The sequence below is a fragment of the Acipenser ruthenus genome, chromosome 2 (assembly GCF_902713425.1).
Source record: "Acipenser ruthenus chromosome 2, fAciRut3.2 maternal haplotype, whole genome shotgun sequence".
NCBI classification, from domain to species: domain Eukaryota; kingdom Metazoa; phylum Chordata; class Actinopteri; order Acipenseriformes; family Acipenseridae; genus Acipenser; species Acipenser ruthenus.
This window is the reverse complement of record NC_081190.1, coordinates 93,103,796-93,129,915: the sequence shown is the minus strand read 5'-3', so window position 1 is coordinate 93,129,915 and position 26,120 is coordinate 93,103,796. Positions and strand designations below refer to the sequence as shown.

Genomic DNA, 26,120 nt, shown 5'->3' with positions numbered 1-26,120 from the left:
CGTGAGCAATTTATATTGTCAATTTTAGCAGACAACAAAAAATTGAAAACTGATTTGTGGTTGCTAAACTATTTAAGCAATTTTATGATGCCCTGTTTGCAGTGAACATGTTTCAGCAGCTGCTATAGTAATTGGAATAATTTTGAAAAGACATTGACGTACTCCAAGAGAAGGAAAAATAGCTTCAGTTTGTCTTCTACCGTTGCAGTAACCTCACTCACTAAGAACGGTGGTAGATCAATAACTAACAGTTACCGAAGAAGCAATATATATGGGATGCCCACCTGTATAGCTTCTGGCTTAACACAACACTATGACTATAACTATGACTGGAGGAAGCCTGCTGTCACTGACAGCCTTCGCAGTGGCGCTGCAAGCACAGACCAGAATGGCAACGAGTGCGGGAAGGACTGCAAGCAGACACACCCCAAGTAGAGCTGAGCCCAGCGACTGCAAGTGAATCTGCAAAGGTAACCTCATTCGTTGTGCAAAAGTACCGGCGGGAACTGGAGCAGGTCTTGAACCTACAGTTACCACGAAAGCGAATATAGGGATGCCCACCTATATAACACTCTTTGCTAACCAGCATTTTGAAAACTGGGGAAAGCCTACTGCTAGAGCCCTAACAATCTTCACACTAATTCTGCAAGCAGAGCTTAATGTGGCAACGAGACACTGAGCTTGACCCGAGCGCGTGTCTCGGTCTTTAGTATTTCTGTGGCAAAAAACAGAAAATACACACAGTTCACGGGGCGGCTGCCAGGACTAGTGTAGTACAGAGAAGGCAGAAAGGAGGTGTTAGTGCGAAAGTAACGGGCGAAGGAACCCGACTTTAGAGAAGTGGACTGCGGTCTGGATAGAAAAGAGATCCCCCACCAGAGAGCCGTCCTCTGCGGAGGAGAGGGCTTGGTCTTGAAGGCTGCGGCCCCGGCGATCTGAAAACGTGAGAAAAAACTCTGTCTCGCAGAGACCTGAAAGGAAGTAACAGAAAAGGGGTTCCCTGACCGATGTGGTGCTGCCCTCGGATGAGGTGAGACTGCGGTCTCTGAAGCCGGGAGCAGAGGAGCGTCCCGCAGGGAACATGTAAAGAACAAGAATATGTGGGTTAGTTGGGACTCGAGCACTGAGAGATTAAAGCGGGCCATGTCCCGAAATGTTAAATATAGGATAGAGCCTCACTGCGATGAGGTAAAAAAGCGCATGATCTGCGAAAGGATAGTGTGGCTGGGGGTCCCCTCCGACTCACGCGGTGAGAACCTCCCTTAAATAAGGTTGAGGAAGCACAGCTTGCCTAAGGTCGGGGAAGTGAGGCTCACTTACCCCCCAAAGAATGGACCCCCGGCTCCCCGCAGAACCTCACCGTAAGACATACAACAGAGCACGTGCCAATGCATAACATAAATTCGAGAATGAAAAGACATACAAGACAAACAGAAAGGGGTTAGAAGGGTTAGTGTATAATGGTTATGTGTTCACCTGCCGCTCAGTGGAGAGGAAAACCTCTGGTAGCCCCGACGGTCAGGTAGCCCCCTACTCCGGGTATGCGAACGATTTTCTGATGAGCCATGATGACTAATGAAGACGCGGATGAAGTTGATGGAGCTGCGCTTTGAATGGCGCTGTTGCTGGGCTGGATACTGGACAGGGCAGGAAAGACTAACATTGGAGCTCCTGCAGCGAAATAGAGAAACTGAATGATAAGCATCACTTGAGTAGGTAGGACAATTGTTGATAATATCTTGGCAGCACTGTGCAAAGAAGTGACCTGCAGAGAAAGGAGCAAGAGTTTAGATATTAGCAAAAACATTAAGCTGAAGCATGAATGACGGAGTCTGAGCGTTTGCTACAAACCAAAAAACGCTAGACAGGGAAGGTGTGTGTTATTAGGGTTTAAATAGGAGATTGGTAATGATAGGCAGCAATTAAAAGTCCCGGCACGCCCCCCCACCCCAAATTCCACCGAAAGGCTAACATAGAAAAAAATGTTTTCTCTCACAATACAGTAGCAAAACAGTTAATGACATTTTAATGCATTTTTTATAATTAAAAACATTGAAAGGAAAAATGATGACAATGTTGTGTCAGCAGTCCTTTTATGCCCTAGTAGGCGGACTGGCTGTGCAGCTTTGATATATCTATTCAGGTTTTCATGGTCTTTAAGGATAAATACCCATTAGGTAATGGTTTCATTTTGTACTTGATAGGGAACTGTGGAATAACTAAGATGTATAATATCTATAAATAAATACATTATAATTTATATTAGGGATAGAATTTGACTTATATATACATGTATGTATATTGGTAAGTTTTACAGACAAAATAACCACCCAAAGGTTAGCTTGACTTCCCCTGCTCCTTGCCCTCTGGCCTGTGCTAGCTGTGAACCTGTGCTGAGTTTAGCTAAAACAACTGTGTAGCCAAGGTAACCACGAAGAAACCAGAGTAAATGTGTGTTCCAGTCCTTAACCAGCACTAGCCATCCTAACAAAGATTTTGTACCTAATCAACATCTACTTTCCTCCTTCTCATCAGTCTTTGTATTGTGTTTCCCATTCTTTGACAGCATTGATGCCTGCTCATTTATTTCCAGTTAGGTCTAGCAACATTCCAATAAACTGCTTCCCAGCACCCTTTGCTGAGGACTCAATTTTCAATGGTGAAATTTCTCAATTCACATCAGCTTGCCGTTTATCTTCATTTTCAATTATGTTTTCCTACTGCCACAAAGTAAACAAAGACATTAACTGCTACCGCCCACCCCCACCCCCACCTCTAACATATGCACAGATAGTACAAACATGTTTCCCCAGCCCCCATCACTTAAGCAGAGCACATCTGGTGGCAGTAACTTAGACAGGAGCGAGAGAGGGAGAAGCTGATATGAATTTCAATTTTATGTCTGTGTCTCTGAGTGTTGAGGGAAAAAGAATAGGAGTAAGGGGCTCCCTGGAGATTCAGTGACCTGCTATTCTTTCAACAACCTAATTCCTATCATCTGGTCTGAAGCTAAAATAGCAAAGCAGGTTTCACCTGAAATGCACTTATTCTACTCCTGATAAACTAATACAGTGAATGTAGTGAATGTGATTTATTGCTGGGGTCTTTGGCATGCTTTATTCACAAGAAGAAGAAGAAGAAGAAAAAAGATTTTGTGGCGAAACAAATGCAGTTTTTCACATACTGTATATTGTTATACAGTTGTTAAATCTATATTTGTATCGGTGTAATACAGGAGTGTCCAATCAGGTCCTGGAGGGCCATTCCTCTCCAGGTTTACTTCGAGGTCAATTAAACAATTTAGAACAGGGATGGTACAAAGACCAGGGGTGGAAGGGCCAACTTTGGATACCCATGTGTCAAATACTGCAACACTGTAGAGGGGATCTTGGGTATCAAAGCTACCAGCTGTCTTAAAGAAGCAGCTCTCTTGGTCAATGCAGTAGGAGTGCTTAGTGAGACTCCTCCATGGTAACTAAAGCCAGGGACGGCCGGTTAACAGTGTTCGCTTGCTCACTGAACCCCCAGTCTCTTATTAATGAATTACGCTTCCCTCCTTCTGGGTGATGTGCGTTTCATTTCCCCCCTCTCACGTGACACTAGCACATCAACAATGCCGTTCATCCCATCTTTTTAATGGGCTGAAGCAGGGCTGTGCCCGTCGTGCACATCCGCAGTAGCAGCCAATCGTCAGCCAGGACTGGCTAAGATTGGCTTAAAACTGTCTGGATGCAGCACAGCTGGTCAGCATGCATGGTGATTAGGCGATCAGCACGCATGTGCCAAGACAACAAAGTCTATAAATATGAGCAGCAGGACTTCATCTCTTCTCAGTCTTGCATGGTGTGTTGATTTGCGGAAAGACAGAAAATGTTTATACTGTTTAAATATTAAAATAAAATTATTATCTTTGTCTAACTTTAAATTAATGTTATTTGTCTTATTTGTTCAATTTTGTTTTTTTCACAGTTTTAATCTGCCCCCTCTTCTCCTGAGGCTGCTGTTTTTCAGCAGTGCTTTAACTTAAGCTCAGTAACATCTTGCTGTGTTTGGCAATTTTTTCTTAGTTTTTTTTGTGTGTGTGTGTGTGTGTGTTAATTTACCGACCACTACTGCAATACTATGGTATCTCTACAATTGTGCTACCGTCTCAGGACCACTGTGCAATATTTGTTCCAAATGTGCTGCCATAACAGGTACTGTGATACCTGCTAAGCATTTGACGAGGTTAAATAATGGTGTCCCAGTGGCACTATATTTTTGCAATTCTTTGATAAAGGGTGTACTGGTGAATACAACAGGTTTTGTTTCCTGTTAAGGTTAGAGAGAAGCTTCTCCAAAATGATATACATCTTCAACCATTAGAACATTTGAAGATATTAGAAAAGACTTCAAGTCGAAACATTTGTCTCTGAGTTTTAATTTCTTTTAGGATTTCTAAGGTTAGAAATGCTGTGCGTATGAATCTATATTGGATTTGTCCTCCAATATTTACATAGACTAGCTATTTGATCATACATGGCGGTTTCCCCATGGGGGTTGCTGTTCTGGAAGGGATAAGACAGGGTTCTGGGATCAATACCACAGCTTATTTTAATTGTATTATTACTTGTACTGTGATACTTGAAATGTATCTGCTTACGATTGTAAGTCGCCCTGGATAAGGGCGTCTGCTAAGAAATAAATAATAATAATATTTTGTGCAAGAGCTGAAGGATCTCTAATGCTCACAAATCATCACATCACCTCAGTTTACATCTCACCTAAAGGGCGCAGCATTTCTGACAGCATAGCACCACTATCTCCTGTGTTGAAGTGTTAAAGTATTAGAGGAAGTCTCCACAGATGATGAGTAGAGCATTTTTTCCCCGAATACAAGTAGAAAGTACAATTTCGATAAAGAATAAGCTTAACTGAGAAAAATCATAGAATACAGCTGTGGACCAAATATTAGGATCAAAGTGTATTGTCGCTGTGAGTATGAAGCCAATATCAAGACGTTAGGTCTTTATACAGAATTACACTGTAGAGTCTAAACCACGAACTAGTGTCTGTGTTTTTCTAAAATACTCCTATTGTAATAAGCCAGCTATTCAAATATTGGTGTTCTTCCACAACCTTTAATAATGCATTTGGATATGTGTGCTTTTCATTTCAAGTCTGAATCTGCACAAGAAACAGTTTTTAAGAAGGAAGCATGAAAGAAGACACAATGATCTCCACAAGTTTACTGGAGTTTCACTATACATATATCAATTTAAATTTTGTATTCTCTGCATGTGTAACAGGTCAGAGACTGAGCGCGAACCGGGGACTCTCCGAACCGCAATCAAGCATCTTAACCACAATGCAAAAGAGCTGGGCTCACCTGCATGCATGGTTACAGAGATTTTAACCTCATCTCATCTCACTGACAGGGGAAAGGACTGAATCCATTGCGGCGGTTTATCACACAACACTGCCTGTTTCACTAGCTACCCTGCAAATTGTGCTCACCACTGCCATACAGGGTTTGCATGTAAACAGCATTGTGATTGGTGTTTTACAAAAACAATCACTAATTGGCCCATTGAGACTTGTCACATTACATGGTTGTACATCACTAAATCCAACCAATTACAAGGCTTTTCACATGATCAAACACAAAGCTTCAAAAATGGCTTCCCCAGCGAAGCCTCTTGTCCCACTCCGATTGTTCCAGGTGTTGTTATTCTCATTGGAAAGCTGCATATGTCACTTCAGGTCTACATGGGTAGAGATAAGGTACATAAAGATTTACATGTTTAGAAATTGTCACTTTAGCATCCTGCCAGAAATGTAATAATGCCTGCAATGTGTTTCCAACACCCATTTAAACTGGGGACTAGAAGTGGAAGTTTGGCCCATTGAGGCTTGTCACATTACATGGTTGTACATCATTTATTAATTAATGATGCCACTGTTTGAGCTGCTGCAATTTCATTTGGTAAGCTATTCCCTGCAATCATTATTCCCTGTTTAAACAAATTCTTCCTAGTTTCTAAAACTCACTTTTACTTAACTTTCATATGTGCCCTTTGGTCCTACTAAGTTTTAAATAGATTTTTGAGTTAACCCTGGGAGCAGTTCTAGTGGAGCAGGTGTGTTCTGCTTACAGTCCATTGATAGCCATTCACTTACCAGGCATTAGAGTACCATAAAAAAAAAGATTAGCTAACCATATCTAATACAAGGTTTTCCATTGGAGTGTGGTGTGGTTTTACAATGGATATCAACTCTCAAACCTCGAAGACTGGATTAGTTTAATGTCATTGTGAAGACTGGCTGTGTGTTGTGGTCAATTACCATGATAAAGTTTACTTTTTTCAAAATTATTGAAAAGGTTTTTTTGAATCATTTGTAAAATGTATTTTTAAGACAAGGGGTAGAAAAATGTGGATAAAATTTTAAAAAGGGGGCAGGGGGGAAGAACCATAAGCTTTTAACTTCAGAATTAATTATTGAATGACTATTTTTGTGTATCAGCATTATTCAGTTAAGAGTTGGAAATTAAACAGCAGATGAAAAGTACAGAGTAAACAGACAATCTTTTTGCTCTTTAATACAATCCTGCTTCTGGAAACAGTGGAGACAGTCAGTGTTTACAGTAGACTTGGGCTCTATTGTATTTGATTGTTAAAGATAAATCAGTTTTAAATAGGCCTTTACGGACAGCCAAGACGTTAGAGAGAGCTGTATGAGTGTGTGTCCAAACAACTATTAGATGCTGGAAGAAAACCAAAGAAAAATATCAACAATTTTACAAAGCCTACACTGCCCTCTGCTGGTTGTTCTCATAATGCACTCAAAAACATTGCAGTGGTATCCACTGGTGACTCACTCGGTCCATTCCAGTCCTGGACCACGTACTTGATGCCAAGGTTCAGTTAACCAACTCAACAATTGAAGGCATTTCAATTTAATATATAAGGATGTGGTTGGAAGTGAACCACAAGTGAGCACTACTGTACAGCAACTTTAATATGAATTCTACCCAACACTGCCCCAAAGGTTCCACTTGAGAAAGAGAGGTATCTATAGCCTTTTTATTATGCAGAAATGTCTCTAATTAGCTTGAGTACATATTCCACTGCCCTAAATTATTGTTCACTGCTGCTTCATTTCAAGTATGATCTCTTAACCTTAATAGTGATAAAAAGAACAGGAGCCCCCTAATACTTTGTGTTCAAAAGTGCAGTGTGTTTTAAAACAATGGAATAGGCTGCAGGATGGAGCGAATCACCAGAGCAGGTAGGAAACATTGTTTTGTGATCGGACCAAAAGAACAAAGTGACGTGGATTAGCCATGTTTCGATGTGAAGCATGATTAAAGAGTTAGAAAGCAAAACACTAGACAGAGAAGGAGCATGAGATTTAAATAGGGGGTTAATAATGATAGACGTTAATTAAGCAGCCCCAGCTCCCGCCCCCAGAATCTCGCGAGCTAACATCTCACCACCAGCTTAATTTTACCACTTGCACACTGTTGCCATCTACTGATTGTAATACAACTTCACATTACTTTATCACTAAAGCCAGGAAATCTGATCATTAAATGCTGAATGTTTCTGAAGCCCTTAATTATAATTTATATATGTATAAAAACAATTTTATATTCGGTACTTTTAAACTATTCACTTAAATACAGTGCATTAAAACAGCAAAAGCGCATCTGCTTTCACTAACAGTTTCTAAGTGATATAGAAAAATGTAATGATTTGTACATTTAACAATTATTCATTTATATACAAGTTTTACTTTACACAAATTTAACCCAAAAAAGAACAAAAAGGAATATACAAAATATGAATTCCCCCCATTCATATTTTCCCCACCCAAGAATGAATTCTGCAAGGGTGCGATGTCATCAAAACCAAAGCAGCAGCAAGTTACAGTAGATAACTGTAAAGTTACTATCTGAAAGCAAGTGGTCTATATCAGAAATGTGAGGTTAAAACAATGTGGCAACAATGTTCACTAGACACCACCTAGACGCCATGTCAAAACATGTGGTCTATATAACTGATGTGGCCAGAGGTCAAAGGATGTAGAAGTGAAATGGAACTTAAAAGAAAAAATCAAGGATTATAGCTGTGTAACACACGTTAAGACAATAACTCAATGGTGTACTGTCAGAATCTTAAGTCATTGCTTCAATGCGAGGTCAAGATCATGCTCAGCAACACATTTAGCATGCAGGTTTTACGTAATACCCATGAATATGAAGCCACTATCTCAAATGTTTCCTGTGATGAGGCTTTTACATTGTAACTGCGTTGGATTTGTAAAACACTTCTTACCTGCAGGACACTCATACAGACCTTAACTCAAATGTTGTCTTGCCAGTGGCAGATAGCTGTTGTGGGTTGTCTTGAAAATTAACAGCCATCAGCCTTAATCCATATTCTTCATGTACCCAAAAAAGTTTTAAATACCAGATTTATTGGAACCAGATTCGACTACATGTATGAACAGACATGTTGCCAGACACAAAGTTTTCTTGTGTATGCAGGTTTGTGTTAGATATGATAAGGATAGACCAACACACAGTTGTTTGATTTGACATTTTTATTTATTTTTTTTGTGTGTGACATAACAAATAAACATTCTTACAGTTTTTGCGGTTAACTTTTTTGTCTGCAATTGCCAACTTTGAAGCATTGATTTGAATTTGAAAAAAATAACTGAATATGCTGCAGAACATCTGCAAATTCAAGGCGAATGTCAAACCCCATTTAAAAATAACAATTAAAAGTAGTATTCAGCAATTTGTTTCTGCTTTTGCCAAACGCCTTAGTTTGGGGAAAGTCTTTAGCAACAGATGCACAAACATTTGTTATTCCAAGTGGTCTACCTATTTTGTACTAGAACAGGTCTTAAATTCAAATTCAGTGAGGAATTCTGTAATAGAAGAATGGCCCTACAAAGAGACCTTTAAAACGTATTGTCTCTGTAAACGGCAAGCTCCACTTTTTTTTTGGCCACATATTCTATCTATTCATTAAGTTTGAAACATTTAAAGCAGTCAATGGTGTGAATGTCTTGTGGTAATATTTATTTTTGACAAGGATGCTAGTTACCAATTGGTTGCCAATTCATTTTTTAATGAATTAAAGTCATACCACACTAACTATATTCTTTAGTCACTGGGTGTCAGACTAATTTGCAACCTACAATGCAGCACAATTCAATTGAAAAATTATCTTAATTCTGTGATGACAAGAAAATTCTTCAAAAAAAAGTAATACTGATCTATATACAAATTAGCCAATAACCGTGTTGAGAATTAAATGTGCATGGCTTTTCCAGATTAACATGGGAAGGCCTCTCCTCTATACTTTTCTCCACTTTTGGGCAAATTCACTGGATGGTTCAAGAGAAACAACATACAAAACCATGGACAGTCAAGGAGCATGCTGCATCAACATGGACCTGATAAAATACTACATTTAGAATTTGTATACCTGTAAAAAATTAAAAAGATCTACTCAACTTTGAAATATACATTGAAGCTTGGAATGCCCTTGATGTTCAAGTCACACCAACATTTCCCTTTACATCTAATTTCAAGACAGAACACCAAATTGGGTGATCATTTTGAAAACTAAAATCATAACCAAAAAATCTGATGGAAGTTAAGATCAAAATGTACATCCCACTAGTGTTTGCCAATTAACTAACAAAAAAAAAGTACATAATTGTGAGACTTTCCAAAAAGATACAGGGCTGTGTTCATAGTCAAGAAGGATTTTGTTATACACCACTGAAATTAACTGGAATCAACAAGAGATAGCGTAAATCTGTGTGTAGGTCGAAATGCTCAGAATCATTATTGGACACAAACATCACATAGAATAATTACATTAAGGCTAGCATAAAAAAATTACCTAACCCAAAGCAAATGACTTGGACACCTACATACCCAGAAGTGAGCCAAACCCAGTGCCAATATGAAGATTCATTTATTTATTTAAAAAAGTCAGAATGTGTGTTACTACGGAGCCCGGGAGAGACATGAGAGGAAAAAAAAAAAAAAAATTGATAGCAAGACATATAGATAATATATTTCACATGTCCCCTCCCGGGCACCGTAGGTTACAAAATAGTTGCTTGGTTAGTTCCCCTTTAGTAAGTGGGCCTCCAATTCAATATAAAATTTCAAGACAAATTAAAACATTAAAAAAAAATACATTTTAAAAATGCATCAAAAGTTGATATAAAATTAACACTGTGGGTTGTTTCACTTTGGAATACAGGTGTCCTATGTATATTTTCTAGATACATGTATTAAATGAATATCTTCTATATAGATGAAAAAGCAGACTGTTTCATACACATTTCCCAGGTAGTACAGAGATCGAAAGTCATTCTAGTGAAGTTGTGTGCTGCTTCTTTTTTCTATCTATACCCTTGTTTTCAGGAACATGTTTATAAGGACACTTTTCTTTTTTCGTGCACCCTGCAGTCCTCCAGAAAACACACTCTCCAACAGCCTTCCCCCTGTAAATGAACAAGTTTATAAAAACCTTGATTTGAGTGGACACAAATTTATGAAAAATGTATTTCAGAATTTATTGCAGCATTTTTTAATGAACAGTCTGCTAAGGAAGTTAGATCACAGCTGCAATTGCAAATTTAACACACACACATTATGATTTAATATCACCTTCATTAGTGATTGAGTACTTGATTCTTAACTTACACAACTACGGGTTTAGCAGGCTGTGCAGCAGCAATCTTCTTAACAGCAGAGGGTACGTTTGCCCTTCCTTGATTTTTATAAGAGTTATCAGGATAACGGATAATTAGCTTGGTTCCTTCAATTTCCAAGCCCTAAAGGGCAATAAAATGAAAACAGTTAAAAGGTTTCTCTGCTGTAACAGGTTTGGACAAAGGCAGTCCATACCCCAACTCCCACTGCAAAGTTATTTGTAACTCCAAATCTAGAACTGAAGAAAAACACACTTGATAATAGGGCTTTTTTTTTTTTTTAGGACCGTGCAATAGTCATCATTTTAAAGTGGTCCTTAATGACTTAAATTTGCACAAGTCTAACACTGTCATTTTTAGAGTTTGGTGTGAACCCTTTCACAAACTATCTGTCAGATAATTTGAGTGTTCTCTATGGGTTAAGTGTTATATAAAACGGTGGAGAGTGCAACACAAATATACTCCATTTAAAATACTGTTGTGGTTTTCACATGGTTTGAGTTATACAAAAGACTGCAAGGGTGTACATAATACTCCAAGAATGACCATTTCCTCTGACAGCGTATGTAACTGAGCATATTCTCTATATGGACAACCACACACAACCTGACATTACCTGGAGTGTTTGGATGGCCCGTTCTGCAGCTTCCTTGTTCGAGTAGTTAACAAAGGCACAGTGTCTATCATAGAGCATCTTAACACTGTTGATTGGACCAGCCCTGCAGTGAGAAAGAGGCATGAGTGATACATGTATATACAGCACACAACAGCATGAGAATAATACACCAATACATAGGGCACACATCAGCATGAGAATGATATTTTCCAAGGGCAAAACAAATCTGTTTGAATGCAGATTTTAAAAGAAATGCAGCTGCAATGCCCATTTTTAAAGCATTAAAATGATTACAAGTGTTATCAATAGATAAAGAACATGGATCTAAACTTGTTCATATTTATTACAGATCAGTTGTAAAACTAGCTGCATTTGGTTGGTGTTCTGCATTCTTGTAATCAAACTGAATCTTCAGACCCCCTTGCTAGTGCAGTCACCATTTTAGGATAGCACAATATATTTGGTCGAAATGGTGATAACTGGTTGAATTTAATTTCCAATTTAAATGTTTTATAATTAACCATAATGAATACATTACTGATATGCAGATATACTTACGAGTTAAAGATGCGCAGCAGTTGTGTCTGTGATATAGAATTAGTCACATTTCCTACCCATATAGGCTGCTCTCTGTTACAAAACAAGCCACAAATTTGAATTAAAATAAGAAAACACACAACATAATGCAATACACAGAATGCAGACGTGCATGCATTTTATATATATATATATATATATATATATATATATATATATATATATATATATATATATATATATATATATATATATATATATATATATATATATATATATATATATATATTAGACACACACACACACACACACACACAGTCCTACCCCCATTATAACGATAATACAGTATAATTGTTAAGGGATTTAAAATTAACTGTCATCTCCCATTTGGTCTTCAAACTGCTTATTAAATGGGTTTATGAGAAGGTAAACAAGTGAAGACAGAAGTTGCAGTTACCCAGGCTGTATGTTTGCTTGGGTAGCACTTGGTTGAAGCACAGGTTTTAGTTGTGTGGTCTGGGGTACTTCGGGTCGTGGCACAGACTTCGTAGCACAGTGGACTTTTCTTCCACTCACTACCCACTCCTCTTCCACAGCATGGCCATTTCCAGCTACAACAGCGTTTTCTTTTATTACAAGATGATTCCCTTCTGAAACAGAAAGGAAGAATGGAAATACATTCATTTCTAACCCTTGTCCTTGACGGCCATTCTAAATTATGTTCTCGATTAAGAACCATGGAATAGGTTGATTCTGATCTGAAGAGGTTTTCAGCAGTCTTCTTAAAAACACACAGCAAGTGATTACTGCAAGTATAAGCCCTGCAAAATTATGCATGTATAATGTAGTTTCCTAAAAAGTTGGCAATGTTGGTATCCAATCAGTAACGCCATTGTAAGAAGACCTCCATTGGGATGCTGGTAGTTCATGATGCAGTATGCCATTAGTGTGTACAGGACTACACATGTACACAGTTAATGTGAATATATAGAAAAAAGACGGAATCTGAGTACAAAAATTCACACATTGTACTTCTACTTCTCACTTTTTAAACAAAAAATCCCAAGGTGTAAATCAGAAACTGATCCCAGGACATGCAGTCTACTAAATCAACAATTCAAAGTAACTGAAGATATTCCATATGATAAATCATGTGGGTGAGTGTGTCTTTTCTAGGTCCCAGAGATTTAAAACATGGAACAACTTTACTCCTCCAGCATTTACCATGGATGTTGTACAGTGCTTCTAGTGCCTTATGAACTGTCCCATGGATTATTAAAGCATTTGTACTCTGTTCTCGAGTGAAGCCCATTTCCTGTATGAAGAAAGAGGAGAATATCAGCCACTAACAGTAGTCAAATCTGTCATACATGTAAAGAAAATGCATGTAAAACGAGTGGGGCAGAGCAATTGGATATACTTAATAGATTTCCCGTCTACACAAAACAAATATAAAGTGCATCTTGTTTCCATCCCTGCCACAACCCAAAAACGTTTCTACAAAATACTCAACATTCCACAACATGTGCATTTGCATGACAAGAAATCAACTCTCCAGAGGTCCAACTACAACCACAGTTTGCTAGCAAGATCAGAGACTGCTTCTGTTTTGACTTACTTTGTGCATCCTTTGCCCCTTATGCACTGTACTACCTTTTGACTTGAGCTCCCCATATAAAGCAAGTAATCTATTTAAAAAAAATCACACCAACTTAAGAGTTAAAATGGTTACTTTGATCAAAGTTGTTTTCCTATATACATACCATCAACTGGATAATTTGGACTCTCATCAGCTCCTGAGCTGCATCAGCACACGTGTTATCAAGTTTTAACACTTCTTTTAAAGCAATTACTGCTTCAGCATATCTCTGGGGGGGGGAGAAAACAGACTGTGGTTTACTTGAAGACAAAAATGTGCACAGTCACCCTTAATACAGACTCTCTACCCCCCTCCCCCCATATACCCAATACACTGAAATAAGTTCAATTACTCATTGGTATTCAAAATGGCTACAAGTTGCACTCATTTCAAAATGAGAATTGGACAGTTTTCTTCAAATTACACTCAGCAATTACCTTCAGTCCAGCTAATGCTTTTCCTTTTCTAAAGTATCCTTTTGTCCAAGAGGAACACATGCTGAGGGATATTTCTGCATCATTTAGAGCTTTATCGTATTGCATCAGTCTCTCATAGCAGAAAGACCGATTACCGAAGAGTCTGAAAAGAAATAGCGAAGCGTTTATTTCAAGTGAGGATCAATACTCTTGTACCACTCCCCTCGTCACTCTTACACAGACACCTGTATGACCAGTATCTGTAATATAACAAATAATTTTGTTTACAGTTAAACTCTCTATTTTCTTAATTCTTTCCAGTTTTACAGCTGGGAAAGATGAAGCACAAAGTAGTCGAGTAGACTTGGTACAGGTCACACTATGCAATCCATCGCCCTGAATACCAAGACATAACTAAAATGACGTGCTGCAGTGTACAGACCTTGCTGTTATCAGTACTTGTTTCCAAACCACCACACAAAACTGTCCCAATACTGCCTTGCACAATTCTGCTATTTAAGTCACAGAACAAATATTGGCCTCTTTGTTTGCCTGTCTTAAAACAAAAAGAAAAATTATTCTTACCTATACTCCTTTGGATTAAACTTGATTGCATCGGTGAAATATGACACAGCAAGTTCAAAGCGACCACTACTGGCCAACTGATTACCTATAACTGGAAACCAAAAATTGAGTTAATTTATGCAAGGCTCAAGGGTATAGCAAAAAATAAGCGTAATCTTGAACAAAAAAAAAAAAGTTTTCTAACTAGTGAATGAATGGAGAAGAGAATAGTGGCAGTCAGGATTTGAATCATCCAGAGAAGAACAAAGCACAAGGTGACTTTGGGTTTGAAAGGGTGAGAAATTCTTACCTGCTAGTTCGAAACTCTTAACTAAAATTGCATCACTGTCTTCATTGCCATTCTGTAAAAGAACAGAACAAGAGTATTACACAAAGCAAAGCTGCATGGTCTGGTAAGGTACTATCTATATGCAGAGCTCTTAATGGTTGTATAATCTTGATCCACTGTCTCTTTACACTGTCGTTGCAACATCATTTGCTGACCTTGCCACGCACTGGCTCCAACATGCCTCAGGTGTCTATTTTACCTCTTGTATCTCCTTCTTCACAACTTGTTTCATGTCTGTATCCTTTTCAGGCTTTTTCTTTTTTTCTTTCTTCTCAGTTTTAGGTTTTAATTCCATTTTACGTTTTGCGATGCTGGCAGCTTTCGATACAAAGCTGCAGGTCAAATCCAGCTGATCCTAGGATATTAAAACAAACAAAAAAACATTCGTAAAAATAGTAAGCACACCACATTAGTTTCTTTCCTGCATTTAGTGTTTGTATAACATGTCGAAGACTGTATATCAAAGTGGCAAATTGGAAAATCTTTTTAATGATGATTTAAAGCTTTTCAAAAAAGTAAGAGTGCTCAATGCCAGTTCTAAAAATATACATGCACTAAAGTTAAAACTGACCACCTACCTCAGATTCCTCCTCCCAGCTTTCTTCTTTACTGCCATCCTCATTACTAGATTCATTTCCATTTATTGCTTTATGTTTCTCTGAAGATTCAGGTGGTATTTTTGCAGACAACATACTAGCATCTTTTTTATTTGATTTATTCTTCTCTTCATCACTATCTGCGATATTGACATTCAATAATGTTTCAGCAAGACACTGGTGGGAGGGGGAGAGAAAGCAGCAATCACTTACAAAAGTACAGAGACCAAATCTTATCTCAAAGCACTCATTAGAGCAAGCAAATGTAAAGACATAACTTAGTCAAATGACCGTAAGAAATTTGAGAAAGAACCCATACTTACATTTGCTTCATTTTTATTTTCTTTTTCTAATTTCTCTTGTCTCTTTCTCTCTTTTTGTCTCTGTAAAAAAACTGGAGTTTAGTACCGAACCAATACCTTTACTTAAAATGCAAGAGACCAACTCAACAATCTTCAGGAATTACAATGTTAAATTAATCAAACATTAATGGAATACAATTTATTTAAAAAATATTCACCTTTTTCTTAAGCCTTTTCTTTTCAGCTTTTTGTTTAACTCTTTCTTCCTCATCTACTAATTCTTTTGCATTTTTTTCTGCTTCCTGAAAAACAAAATAAAAATTAACTCTACACTTTAGTTTCAACTACTAAACCATGGCTAGGCAACATAGGCACTTTCAACTGCATTGAACCAATTACAGTACTCCTCTTCAAGTACCTTCATGACGATACAGTTGGGTGCCTCATGAGAATAGAAGTGTAAGTGAAATGATATTATGGAGCCACCACCCTGCCACTAACTGGTTTGCTAGTGTAGAAGGGCCACCTTATATAAGGGGAGTACTATACAGTAAGTCACTAAGCACTTGATCTCACCTCTGACAAAATCTGATTTGAGAAATGTGAGGGTTATATTTGAAAAATGACAAGTTTTTTTTGTTTTTTTTTTAAACTATGAAACATTGCTAAAATCAGATATTTTCTTTCTTTGATGATGCAACACTTTTGTTTCATCTAGATGACTAAATGCTGTATTTGTTGGCTTTCCAGGTCATGCCTCATCACATTTGCTGCTTGTCCAGAATGCTGCAAGGAGTTCTCATTAGAACAAAAGAAATGGGCTCATATAACTCCTCTCTTGGTTTCACTGCACTTGCTTCTACTGCATTTCATTTATTTAAAAATTATTGACATATAAAAGCACTAAATGGTTTGGCACTGGATTACCCAAGAGAGATTCTATTCACTTTAAGGAACCTCTGCGTTTCCCAAAGGTAAAATTGGAAAGAGGAGACAGTGCATTTAGTTATAATGCCCCCTTTTTTTTTTTATTAGAGATGCTGCTTCGGTCAATATTTTTAAGTTATGATTAAAGACTTGCTTTAGTTTAACTTTAACCTGACTTAAATATAATTGTTTTAATCTATTTTATTTGCCTTTTTATTTTGATTGTTACTGTTATTTATTGTTACTTTGTAATTTTTACAACTTCTTGATATTGCACACTTCTTTCTGTTTTAACGGACAAGTAAAGCACTTTGAGATACAGTGGTATGAAAGACGATATATAAATAAAATAAATTGTAATTGAATTGAAATTAATCCAATAACTACACCTATTAAACCTGGAGAAGAGCAGTCTACCCAGCTACTAAACCTTTACCCATGAACTATGCAAATTACAAACCCCAGACAAGTCATGTGTTCATTTTACACCATCTTATTATCACCCCCGTTTATTGACCATGTCAAAAAAAAAAACTGTTTATCAACAGGTAATTACCCAAGTAATCACAAGACCAACAAATGTTTGGACAAGAAATCTTACTCAGTGTCTTCATATATCCAGCTTCTTAAAGCAACAGCAATTGGATATTTAAAACATTTAAAATATTTATAAAAAACACGAAGTCAGCCTTGTCAAGCTGTGTGAATTCTTTAAAATGCAGCATATACCAGAAAGTATGTTAAGTGAATCTTGTTAAGTCTCCTGGAAGCTGCATGTATACAGAAGTTTAGAGGAATGAACATCAATAATCACATATCAAACTAAAACTACATATTTCTGCTTGTCTTTTAATGAGTGTTGCCAGTTACAACACACCAATTTATATAGGGTGCTGCCAATAATAGCACATTGACCTTGTGAAACGGCTTGTTCATTAAAATCTTTTGCATGCATTTAAAGAGGGTGTGGTTATTTTTTCAGGTAGTGAGTCTGAATATTCTAGGAATCGAGTATTCTAAATAAAATGACTAATTGAATACATTGATCTAGTTTTGAATACTCGTTAATTTCTAAAACAAATGGAAAAATAAGCCAATCACACCAAAAAAAAACTTGGCCCGGTATTTGAGATGAAGAAGTTAAGTGATCAGCCACTACAATTCTCACCACACTGAAAATGGACAGGGGGGCGGGTTCACTTCATTACCTAGCTCTGCTATTGGCTAAGGGAGTAAATGAACAGTGAAAATGGCATCTTTAAAAAAATAAATAAAAAAAGCAACACGTGGAGGTATTTTGAAAGGTTCAAACGAGACCACCATACAATGTAATCTCTGCAGCACAAGTATTTCGTATCATAAAATCAACAAGTTAAATAATCAAATCATCTAAAATGCAAGCACCTATCTGCTACTTTGGAAGTAACTTAATTTCCACCAGAAAAGTTAAGAAAACATATCAGGCCAGGATAATGTGTGTGATTATTTTAAAAGCATAGTGCAGGAGCCGTGCTGTTGTAGTTACGTTTATCATTTCTGGTTACCACTGTTCATAATACACTCTGTGCGTTGACAAGCAGGTTTTAAAATTGTGAATACATTTTTATTTATTTATTTATTTATTTATTGTTATAGTGGTTTGGTATAGTAAAAAGCTAGAACCACTAGAGAGACCCTCCCTCTGCTGCATACATTATCCTGGGACTAGGGCAGAAACACATGAATGGGAGAATTTTCTTCTACTGAATTTGCAATGTTTCATTCCTGCTTGCCTTCAACAGCTTGTTTTTCTGCAGAGATCTGTTCCAACGCAGAATTACATGTCTCTACATTAGAATACTCATTTTTTTGTATTTTGGTTGTTTTTTTGAGAGATTCAATATGCAGCCACTTTACCTGGCTACCAGTTACAGTAATTCAGCACTTACCTCAGCTGTAACACCCATTTTATAATTGAAAGGTAAATTCATATCCAAGCTCCTTGGCCTGTGATGTGGGTCTAGAAACGCTCTTGGAAATCCACAGTATGTGGATCTCTGTGCATAATCAGGATCATAATCAGAATAGCAATATTCACTTTCACTACATTCATCATTACTATCATCCACATCATAGGCATCATCTTCAAAATGGTATTTAAAACCAAAACCTGTAAAATAAAAACAATTGTGTTAACAGCTTTGACAGGGGATGAATGCTAGCAAGTGATTTGGGAACTTCACTCAATTATTTTAATTACTGTTTATTGTGTTTTACAAGCAAACTAACTGAAAATAATCTCTCCTACACAAGTATCTGGATATGCACTTATGAAACATTAAAAGCAAGCATACCGGCTGGTCCTGGATTCATTATTTCTTTCGTGGTGTTTACAACCAACTCGCGTAGTTTTTCAATGCCTTCACCTTCAAGTCTTTTTACAAGATCAAATATGTACTGTAAGGAAGAAAACAAATATATAATATAATTGGGGGTTTTGATTTTCGGTGTTTTACTTTCAATTGATACCTGTTAAGCCATTCGTATTTCTCAATCAAAAAATAAATGAGTTGAAAGAAAAAAGCTAAAAGTTTGTATGGTTTCTGAAGTACTTAATAATGTTCCCCAGGGTGTTCTGAAAAAGAGGACACCATTTCCAAGATGCTTCTGTAAAAAATAGATTTTTAGTGAATTTTTATAGGAAGAGAGTTAAATACAGCCAAAAAACACCTGGTCCTGGTGAAGCATCCCACTGAAAAATGCTTAGTCCTAAAGGGTTAAGGGCTATTCACACTATGACATTTATTCGCTGCGTTTTCTAGGGTTAAAAAAAACACACAACAGGTTTGATTTTTAGACTAAAAACACAGCGATCACCACCCTGTCCTGCTAAATTTGGATATAATCTTAAGGCAATATGGATCGGGTGCAAGCTGCCGCATGCTTATTGCTCCGACGAAGAGGAGAAAGACAGAAAGAAAGAAAAAAAAGAAAGACAAAGAGAACATGAATGTGGATTCACCCTACAATAAAGAGCAAAGGCAAACCCTAGGGGAGTACCACTGTCTTGTGCAAGAATTGAAATTGGACAAAAGTAGGTTTAATAATTTTTATATATATTTTACACACACAGTTGTAGTCAAAAGTTTACATACCCCAATGGAAATGAATAATTTCTACAAATTTCTCAAAAACAAAGGTTTATGAAAAATCTTTTGTAGCAAAAGTTTTGCTTTTGTGGATGAGAAAAAAAAGTTACAATAAATAATAGATGTCTACAATGAATTATTTCACCAATTTTTTTTAGCAAAACTCAATTCTAATTAAAAAATATTCATATCCTTTGATGCTAGGATTACTATTAGTTTATTTAGCAGACCCCTTTAGAATACTGATTATTATAATGTTGATCAATGTGTGCTTATATAGAAGTTTACAGTAATTAAAAGGGAATTGGAATGGGAATTTATTTTAAAAAGGAATTGGAATTGACCTCAAGCCTGGCAACATGATAGATGGATTGTGTGGATTTGCCCATTGTGTGATATAAGGCCATCCTGGCATTTGTGATAAGTTATTTTACACTATGTATGTGACAGTGCAACACACTCATTTTTGCGATACTATGGAGAAAGACAAAAGGCTGTCCTGGTGCAGACGGGAAGGTGTGGAAGTGAAATTAAATTAACAAAGGCTGTTTTAACAATTAACAAAAGATTTTTCCTGTAATTATTTGTTTCAAGAAATTATAAAATTTCCATTGGGTTATGTAAACTTTTGACTACAACTGTATATATGCGCAATCATTGGCTCCCTAAATGAGATATCGTACAACACTAATAACAAACTTTCCAGTACTGTTGGAGAAGATGGTCATGACGTTGCTTTCGCTCCCATTTGCAACTCCGATCTACAAAAGCACTTTTTTTTTTTTCTTTTTTTTTTTTTTAACACCTTTGCACCTCATCCACAGCTTTTGTTAATTTAATTTCACATCCACACCTTCCTGTCTGCACCAGGACAGCCTTTTGTCTTTCTCAATAGTATCACAACAATGAGAGTGTTGCACTGTCACATACATAATGTAAAATAACTTAATCACAAATGCCAGGATGGCCTTATGTCACACAATGGGCAAATCCACACAATCCATCTATCATGTTGCCAGGCTTGAGGTCAATTCCTGTTTTTCAATTCCAGTTCCTTTTTAAAATAAACTCCCAATTCCAATTCCCTTTTAATTACTGTAAACTTCTATATAACTGCAGCACACATTGATCAAAATTGCAATACTGTATTCTGTTAAAATAGCTTCTCAGTGGCATCAAATTACTTCAATTGAAGACAGCTAGTCAATTAAATTGGCTTCAAATGAAAGCAGTTTAAACTACCCCAACAATTAGCATGTCTTTAAATACAAATTTCAAGTCCTCCAAATTAATTGGACTTGTAAATTGATTTTAAAAAGGAATTAGAATTTAAAAACAGGAATTGACCCCAACCCTGCACGTTGCTGAGGCAGAATCACTTGGATCCTGCAAGACCCAGCTTGACAAAGATCAAGTTTTTCAAGGTTTAAGATGAATCAGAACAACGCAAGCTTTTATCGGGCAGGCCAAATGGCCTCTCGTTTGTAAATTTCTTTATGTTCTTAAGTAAGGTCAAGGCTATTACACACACAAAAAAAGCTTGACTGTGGTTAACCAACAACTCTCAACCCTAACTGCCACCTTGTCAACAGAGTAGGACGCAAGCATGCACGCACTGATATGATATTTTAGAGATATTTATCAATTTTACTCAATCACCTTTATGTAATCGAAACCTTAATTAAATGCAACACCGCTCAGTGAAGAAAAGCATTATGTCAGAGGCACACAGGCCACAGCCTGTATACAGAAACAAATACATGTAAAATAAATCACACATTTTAGCCCATTTCACACTGGCATGCTCTACCCGGGTCAGGACTCTGTCATGCAGGTCGGTTACGCAATTTCACACTGCTTTTAATAAAGCAGGGTTGACCTGGGTGACAGACGCAAGTACACAATGTCGCAAAATGGTCAGTTTGTTTATTTAAAAAAAAAAAAAAAAAAAAAAAATCACTGATAGAAAATGGGAAGAGAGGAACCTTTACAGTATAGTACTTTAATCAGAAGGAACTTTAACAGGACTACAGAGAGGTAGTCTGGCATTGACTGGGCTGAACACATTAAATAAATATCCAGACCAATTAAATAGGAAAAAAAAAACATTTTAACATTACCTGGTCAGGAGATTGTGTTCCTCCTATCACACATTAAATTAAATATAAACAGCTTTAAAAAAATAAATACAAATAAAGTATCAGAAATAGCTTTAGATTGCCTTGCAGTTATCTACAGACAGTTTTATGCAGGATTATATTACATTGTTCAAGTCACTAAAGAAAATTACAATATTTAAAACGTTGCAAAAGCCTCTGCAACTTCACTTGCAACTAGGTGAAGCTGTGGATAACAGGAATGTTGTACCTCCTCCCCCAGTGCTGCTGCATCAGCATCTGGCATATTCTCAAATTTCAGCACAAACGACTTTTAACACATTTATGGGCCAGATAAGAAAGGCCTCGAAGGCTAGTTAGTTAGTGTCTGTCTGGAGCGTACAGAAACGCAAGAGTTTGAATGGCAACTGGAGAAGGAGCCGACAAAGCACAGGAGGCTGTATGGTTAACTTAAGCGGGGCTACTCCTCAGTGAAAGAGATGAGTTCTCTAACCCTCGGTGTAACCCTCTGACATGGGGAGCCAGAGTGCTGCCGTTCAGCTGTGTATGCATTAAGGAGAAGGCGTGGGTTCAATCAGTACAGTGTAATGACTCATTACAAGACACAGCCCAGTGTCTTTATACCAATAATGTGCAGGTTTAAATGAAGTACTTAATTTCCAAGATATTTTAGGTACCAGTTCACTGTGGTACATGTTTCGTTTCCAATTATATTTACATTTAAAAAAGTAACACTTTTTCACCTTATAGAAGTTATAAGACATTAAAACCCAACTACTACTTGACTCAAGTATTACCTCAGACATGTATATTCAATAATAATGTTATCCACCTGTTAACAACCCAAATACTACTAAAAACTGTTTAAAGATAAGACGGTTTTTAACACTGTGTGCGCAAATGATTATTTATAGAAAAGATGAGTTTTAAAACACTACTTTCAGTATCCAGAATAATGGTTAACAAGTTTAACGTGGAAATACGTCTTTACAAGACGTAAACATGGTAAGATGGTAATTTTATTTCACTGTATATATATGTATATATATATATATATATATATATATATATATATATATATATATATATATATATTAAAACACCTATTCGGATCACTGTTTTCTATATGGTTTAACTGTGATGGGTATTATAACCCGTTTTATGATGAAGGCAGGCTGGCAAAAAAACTTGAGTTATCTACTCAAAACATTGTTTTCTATTTTTATTTTTTTTTTACTGGAAAGACGAACCATGTAACACGCTGTTCTTGATAAAAGCAGCTTTTACTTCCCGTTTATACCCAGAAATCCATCTTCCCAACAAAGACAGAAAATAGTGATCCCTGAATGAATTCTACGACATTTGATTGCACAACTGTCCGTGTACATAGATTTCGACATTACCAAAACAAACACAAATGTAACCCAGGCCTAAACAACAGTAGTAAGTTCTATGCCGCACTTCTACAAACCAAAATAAAACAGCGTGACAAGAAGTTTAGAAAGACTGCCGAGTTCCTTACCTTCTGATCCTTTTTCCTTGTTGGGCATTTTGCTTAATTATATGCGTTATATATTTACAGGTGAACACTATTTTTTCATGTATGTTCCTCCCTCTCTCGGTTTCATTCGCTTCAGCAGGCAACCAGATTCTTTCAATCTCCTGATCCGGAGGCCTACATGCGCCTTCCTTGTGCAAAGGTAAAATGCTCTGACACAGACGCGCGTGCGCACCACAGGATTCGACTATGCTGGGCGGAGTTATAGAAGTGCGCGCGCAGGCTAGAACACTTGACAACTTGGTGAGGGAGAAAGTTCAATGTATCACAGAAAGACCTCCATGGTCCAATGTTTAATGAAATATATAATAATAATAATAATAATAATAATAATAATAATAATAATAATAATAATAATAATAATAATAATAATAACACATAACAGAATAACACCGTTTTCAACAGTGAATTGAAATATAATCAAAGTTTTTTTTTTTTTAAAGACTCCTTTAAATCTTTTTTTTTTTTTTACTAAAAAAACACAACCCCCCCCCCCCAAAAAAAAAAACACCTGTAAAACCTAAAGCGTATTACCTGTAAAACCTGGAACATTTCAGGGTTAGTTTAGTAATTTCAATGTATAGTGACAAGACACAAGACGATATACCAATTATCTTCTAACTATGATTAACTAAACATGAGAAGATTTTCAGAAAAAATGTAATAAAAGACACCATATGTTTTTTTTTTAAATTTTATTTTAGTAAGAACATAAGAAAGTTTACAAATGAGAGGAAGCCATTCGGCCCTTCTTGCTCCTTAAGGAGGCTGTGTGGTCCAGTGGTTAAAGAAAAGGGCTTATAACCAAGAGGTCCTTGGTTCAAATCCCACCTCAGCCACTGACTCATTGTGTGACCCTGAGCAAGTCACTTAACCTCCTTGTGCTCCGTCTTTCAGGTGAGACGTAATTGTAAGTGACTCTGCAGCTGATGCATAGTTCACACACCCTAGACTCTGTAAGTCGCCTTGAATAAAGGCGTCCGCTAAATAAACAAATAATAATAATAATAAAAATAATAGTAGCTTATTGTTCCCAGAATCTCATCAAGCAGCTTCTTGAAGAATCCCAGGGTTTCAGCTTCAACAACATTACTTGGGAGTTGGTTCCAGACTCCCACAATTCTCTGTGTAAAAAATTGCCTCCTATTTTCTGTTCTGAATGCTCTTTTATCTAATCTCCATTTGTGACCCGTGGTCCTTGTTTCTTTTTTCATGTCGAAAAAGTCCCATGGGTCGACATTGTCAATACCTTTTAGAATTTTGAATGCTTGAATCAGTTTGCGTAGTCTTTTTTGTTCAAGACTGAATAGATTCAATTCTTTTAGCCTGTCTGCATACGACATGCCTTTTAAACCCAGAATAATTCTGGTCGCTCTTCTTTGCACTCTTTCTAGAGCAGCAATATACTTTTTGTAGCGAGGTGACCAGAACTGAACAGAATATTCTAGGTGAGGTCTTAATAATGCATTGTAAAGTTTTAACATTACTTCCCTTGATTTAAATTCAACACTTTTCACTATCTATCCGAGCATTTTGTTGGCCTTTTTATGTTAAATTTGACTTGTTTGCAGTTGTAGTGCTAGCCGACTGGGGGCCCTAAGTGGCAATATTTCTTGGGCCACACCCCCTCACCCTTCAACAACTCCTTAAAAAATACTAATCCATTATTATGACAAACCAAAAAATATACCAGCAACACAAGACATACTAATACACTTGTTAAAAAAGTCTATGCTAAATAATATGAACAGTGTTTTGGGGGTAAGCCAGGGGTTCTCAAACTGGGGTCCACGGCCCAAAGGAGGGCCGCAACACAGTCCCGGGTGGGCCGAGGGAGCGATGACATTCTATGTATTTTTTCTATTAATAGCGAAAAGCAGGAGCCGGTGGCAGCTGTAACTGTAGAAAAAATAAATTGTAGAAAGGGAGTCTTGGCTGACTGTCATTCAAAGCAGAACTTCACAAATCAGAGCTAACAGATTAGAGGTGGGTATAACTGCAGGCTCAGAGACCTTGCTTGTGGCGGCCTGTGGTGGCTCAAAATACGTCATGGGCTCGATAGGCGTGACATTTGAGATGGAAATAAAATCAACACGCGACGTTGTGCAGACCAAATGGAGAAGAGAAGGGTGATGAATGCGGTGAGTTTGAATTCACCCCATGTGTTGAATAATGCATATTATTAATTAAGAAAATAGTTGTGAATGACCTTAAAGGCCTAATTTCAGAAATGTTTAATGTAAGGACAGACAATCGTATATAAATCTTATTTTTATTCATGCACAACCGAAAATCTAATTTAGTAATAAAAAATGAACCTAAATGTCTTTATAAAAGTGCACAACAACAAAACCATGTGTGTCATAGCTATGTATGTGCGTGCCAATATATATATATAGATATAGATATATAGGTGTGTGTGTGTGTATCTATCTATCTATCTATCTATCTATCTATCTATCTATCTATCTATCTATCTATCTATCTATCTATCTATCTATCTATCTATCTATCTATATATATATATATATATATATATATATATATATATATATATATATATTCTCTGTCTGCTTAAATTAATTAACCAGATTTTTAGTTAGCTTTTGCTAAATGAATGAGTGTTCATTACTCTTTACAAGA

The 26,120-nt window shown here is 36.9% G+C and overlaps 1 protein-coding gene across 1 annotated transcript; it reads right to left on the bottom strand.

The window, feature by feature from the left end:
* Nucleotides 1-8,568: 8,568 nt before the first annotated feature.
* On the bottom strand, nucleotides 8,569-23,696 carry LOC117409096 (uncharacterized). Its single transcript, XM_034014739.3, has 17 exons — nucleotides 23,442-23,696; nucleotides 19,008-19,110; nucleotides 18,603-18,823; nucleotides 15,966-16,049; nucleotides 15,769-15,828; nucleotides 15,428-15,622; nucleotides 15,049-15,204; nucleotides 14,811-14,862; nucleotides 14,522-14,612; nucleotides 13,958-14,099; nucleotides 13,645-13,749; nucleotides 13,106-13,196; nucleotides 12,339-12,531; nucleotides 11,903-11,974; nucleotides 11,345-11,447; nucleotides 10,721-10,851; nucleotides 8,569-10,518 (listed from the first exon to the last, which is right to left on the bottom strand). Exons 2-17 carry the CDS (start codon nucleotides 19,024-19,026, stop codon nucleotides 10,383-10,385), a joined length of 1,851 nt encoding a protein of 616 aa, XP_033870630.1. The 5' UTR covers nucleotides 19,027-19,110; nucleotides 23,442-23,696; the 3' UTR covers nucleotides 8,569-10,382.
* Nucleotides 23,697-26,120: the final 2,424 nt, after the last annotated feature.

Coding starts and splice junctions, on each gene's coding strand:
- LOC117409096 (XM_034014739.3), bottom strand. Junction 13,197..13,644: donor TCCAAATTATCCAGTTGATG/GTATGTATATAG, acceptor TTCTTCATACAG/GAAATGGGCTTCACTCGAGA. Junction 10,852..11,344: donor GGGCCATCCAAACACTCCAG/GTAATGTCAGGT, acceptor ATTGCCCTTTAG/GGCTTGGAAATTGAAGGAAC.